General features: G+C 51.5%; 1 protein-coding gene across 1 annotated transcript; it reads left to right on the top strand.

The window, feature by feature from the left end:
• Positions 1 to 380: 380 nt before the first annotated feature.
• On the top strand, positions 381 to 2,230 carry TMEM174 (transmembrane protein 174). The gene is made up of 2 exons (XM_045565712.1): positions 381 to 1,129; positions 1,300 to 2,230. Exons 1-2 carry the CDS (start codon positions 504 to 506, stop codon positions 1,403 to 1,405), a joined length of 732 nt encoding a protein of 243 aa, XP_045421668.1. The 5' UTR covers positions 381 to 503; the 3' UTR covers positions 1,406 to 2,230.
• The last annotated feature ends 282 nt before the right edge of the window (positions 2,231 to 2,512 follow it).

A 2,512-nucleotide genomic window follows, 5' to 3' on the forward strand; every position in this document is an offset into this window, starting at 1 on the left:
TAGTGCTGGGGGCGGGGGGCTGCAAATACAGATTATCACTAGCAGAGAGGTTTGACTGCACAATAAACGTAATGCTCTTGAATCATTCCGAAACCATCCCCCCTGTTGCCCCATCCACGGAAAAATTGTCTTCCGTGAAACCGGTCCCTGGCGCCAAAAAGGTTGGGGACTGCTGCCTTAAATGACTATGGAAAAGCATTTCCTAGAATAAGAGGGGCTCAGGAAGCAATTTTTGAATGAATGAATGAATGAATGAATGTGACTTAGAGAGACAGTTTGTCATTGGCTTGCAAAACAAAGATTTCCACTTGTTGACAATGTATGAGAAAACTTCAGGCTTCATTTCTCAGACCTTTATTCTTCTAAACAAAGTTCAGCCCTCTGCGTGTTACACTCTGTTAACCACAGAAGCCCTAAGTCCTCCTATAACTAACCCAGACCTGCGATTCCTCGGCCCTCACAGTCCCTTCCCCTCTAAGAAGCCAGCACTCGTGTGCGGAGCGATGGAGCAGCGCAGCAGCCATCTGGAGGACTTCCCTATCAATGTGTTTTCTGTCACTCCTTACACACCCAGTACCGCTGACATCCAGGTGTCCGATGACGACAAGGCGGGGGCCACCTTGCTCTTCTCAGGCATCTTTCTGGGACTGGTGGGGATCACGTTCACCGTCATGGGCTGGATCAAATACCAAGGTGTCTCCCACTTTGAATGGACCCAGCTGCTCGGGCCCATCCTGCTGTCCGTCGGGGGGACGTTCATCCTGATTGCTGTGTGCAAGTTCAAAATGCTGTCCTGCCAGTTGTGCAAAGAAAGCGAGGAAAGGGTCCTGGACTCGGAACAGACACCGGGAGGACAATCGTTTGTTTTCACTGGCATCAACCAGCCCATCACCTTCCATGGGGCCACTGTGGTGCAGTATATCCCTCCTCCTTATGGTTCTCAAGAGCCGCTGGGGACGAACCCCCCGTACCTGCAGCCCGTGGTGGGTCCCTGTGGTCTCATACCCACTGGAGGGGCAGCGGCCGCCACGCCGAGTCCTCCTCAGTACTACACCATCTACCCTCAAGGGAACGCCGCGTTTGTGGAGGACGAGGACTGCCCTTCTTCCGTGGACGGTGGGAACGGCAGGTATGCTGTGCGTGTGGCGGGTGCACCCCTGCTGGCTGCCAGTCCCGGTCTGCAGCCGTGTGTGGTCTACGAGGAAGGCGGTGGGGGAACGTGAATCTCCGCTGGGCCTGCTGCCTGGGACGGTGGCGCTTTGGGCTGTAACACATCTGTGTTTTCTGCTCACATTCCAGGCCCAGCCCTGATGCTGATCAGCTGCCAGAGTCCCAGCTGGAAGAGGAGGCCTGTGCCTGCTCCGCTCCTCCCCCCTATGAGGAAATATACAACCTCCGTCGCTAGTGACTAATGCCAAGCGAGCAAGCGTTTAAGTCACTGTTACCTGACAACCTGGATTTCTACACTGTGACCTTCCAAAGTTAGGCAGCAGAGCAGCCCAGGCAGCCTGGGGGGAAGGGAAAGTGTCTCAGATTGGTAAAAATTAGGCTGGGTTGGGAAAATTCTCCTCTGGTACAGTTTCAGCTTCCCTCGGGTAAGAAATCTCCTCCCGCATAAGGTCCAGGAGCAGGACTTTCACCTGTTTATGCTCCTCCCACTCCCTTCCCTAATGAAAGGCACTGGGGTCTCAATTCTAACTTCAGGCTGGGAGCTGTGGCTCATGCCTGTAATCCCAGCACTTTGGGAGGCTGAAGCGGGAGGATCTCTTGAGGCCAGGAGTTTGAGACCAGCCTGGGCAACATAGCAAGACCTTGTCTCTACAAAAAAAAAAAAAAAAAGAAAAATCTAACTCCAGCAACTAAGGGAAAAATCACTAGTTCTGAGACTTTGGGAGTCTGCACAGGGGTGAGAGTGGAGGTGGGAAGGAAGCAGGAAGCCAAACAGGTTCCACTGCAGGTTTCTCAGTGGCTGTCTTTGGCCCCACAGTAGACTCATACAGCCCAAACAACTTGGTTGCCATTGGGTCTGTCTTGAGAACTCTGGGTATCTTTAAGGCTGCAAATAAATAAATAAATAAATACAATGAAATAAAATAAAGAGTATCTCCTATTAGAGTAGTAGTGGATAGCTGGCTAAATTATACAAAATAAATAGTAATAGGATAATGATATGAATAAATCCTCAAGTTGTCACTGAGTCACGGTGACTCTTGGTGGCTGTAGCTTGATGTGTGATGTGCACGGGGGTGTGGGGGGAGGGGGGCGTGGGGCTCTTGGTGCCCGCAGGCTGGGGCCTGTGCCGGGCATGAACTAACTGGGCCCGTGGCCCACAGAACATGGCACTTCCCCGATCACCCGTAGATCTGCCAAGTTAGAGCAGAGCTGCCATGTCAACACCTAGGAAATCATGAATTATGAAAACAGGCTTTACAGTCAGGAGCTCACCTTGTTTATAAAAAAAGCTTTGGTGTTTTTAATTTCCCTGAATGTGGACTGTGCAATAAACAACTGG

The sequence above is a fragment of the Lemur catta genome, chromosome 12 (assembly GCF_020740605.2).
Source record: "Lemur catta isolate mLemCat1 chromosome 12, mLemCat1.pri, whole genome shotgun sequence".
NCBI lineage: Eukaryota > Metazoa > Chordata > Mammalia > Primates > Lemuridae > Lemur > Lemur catta.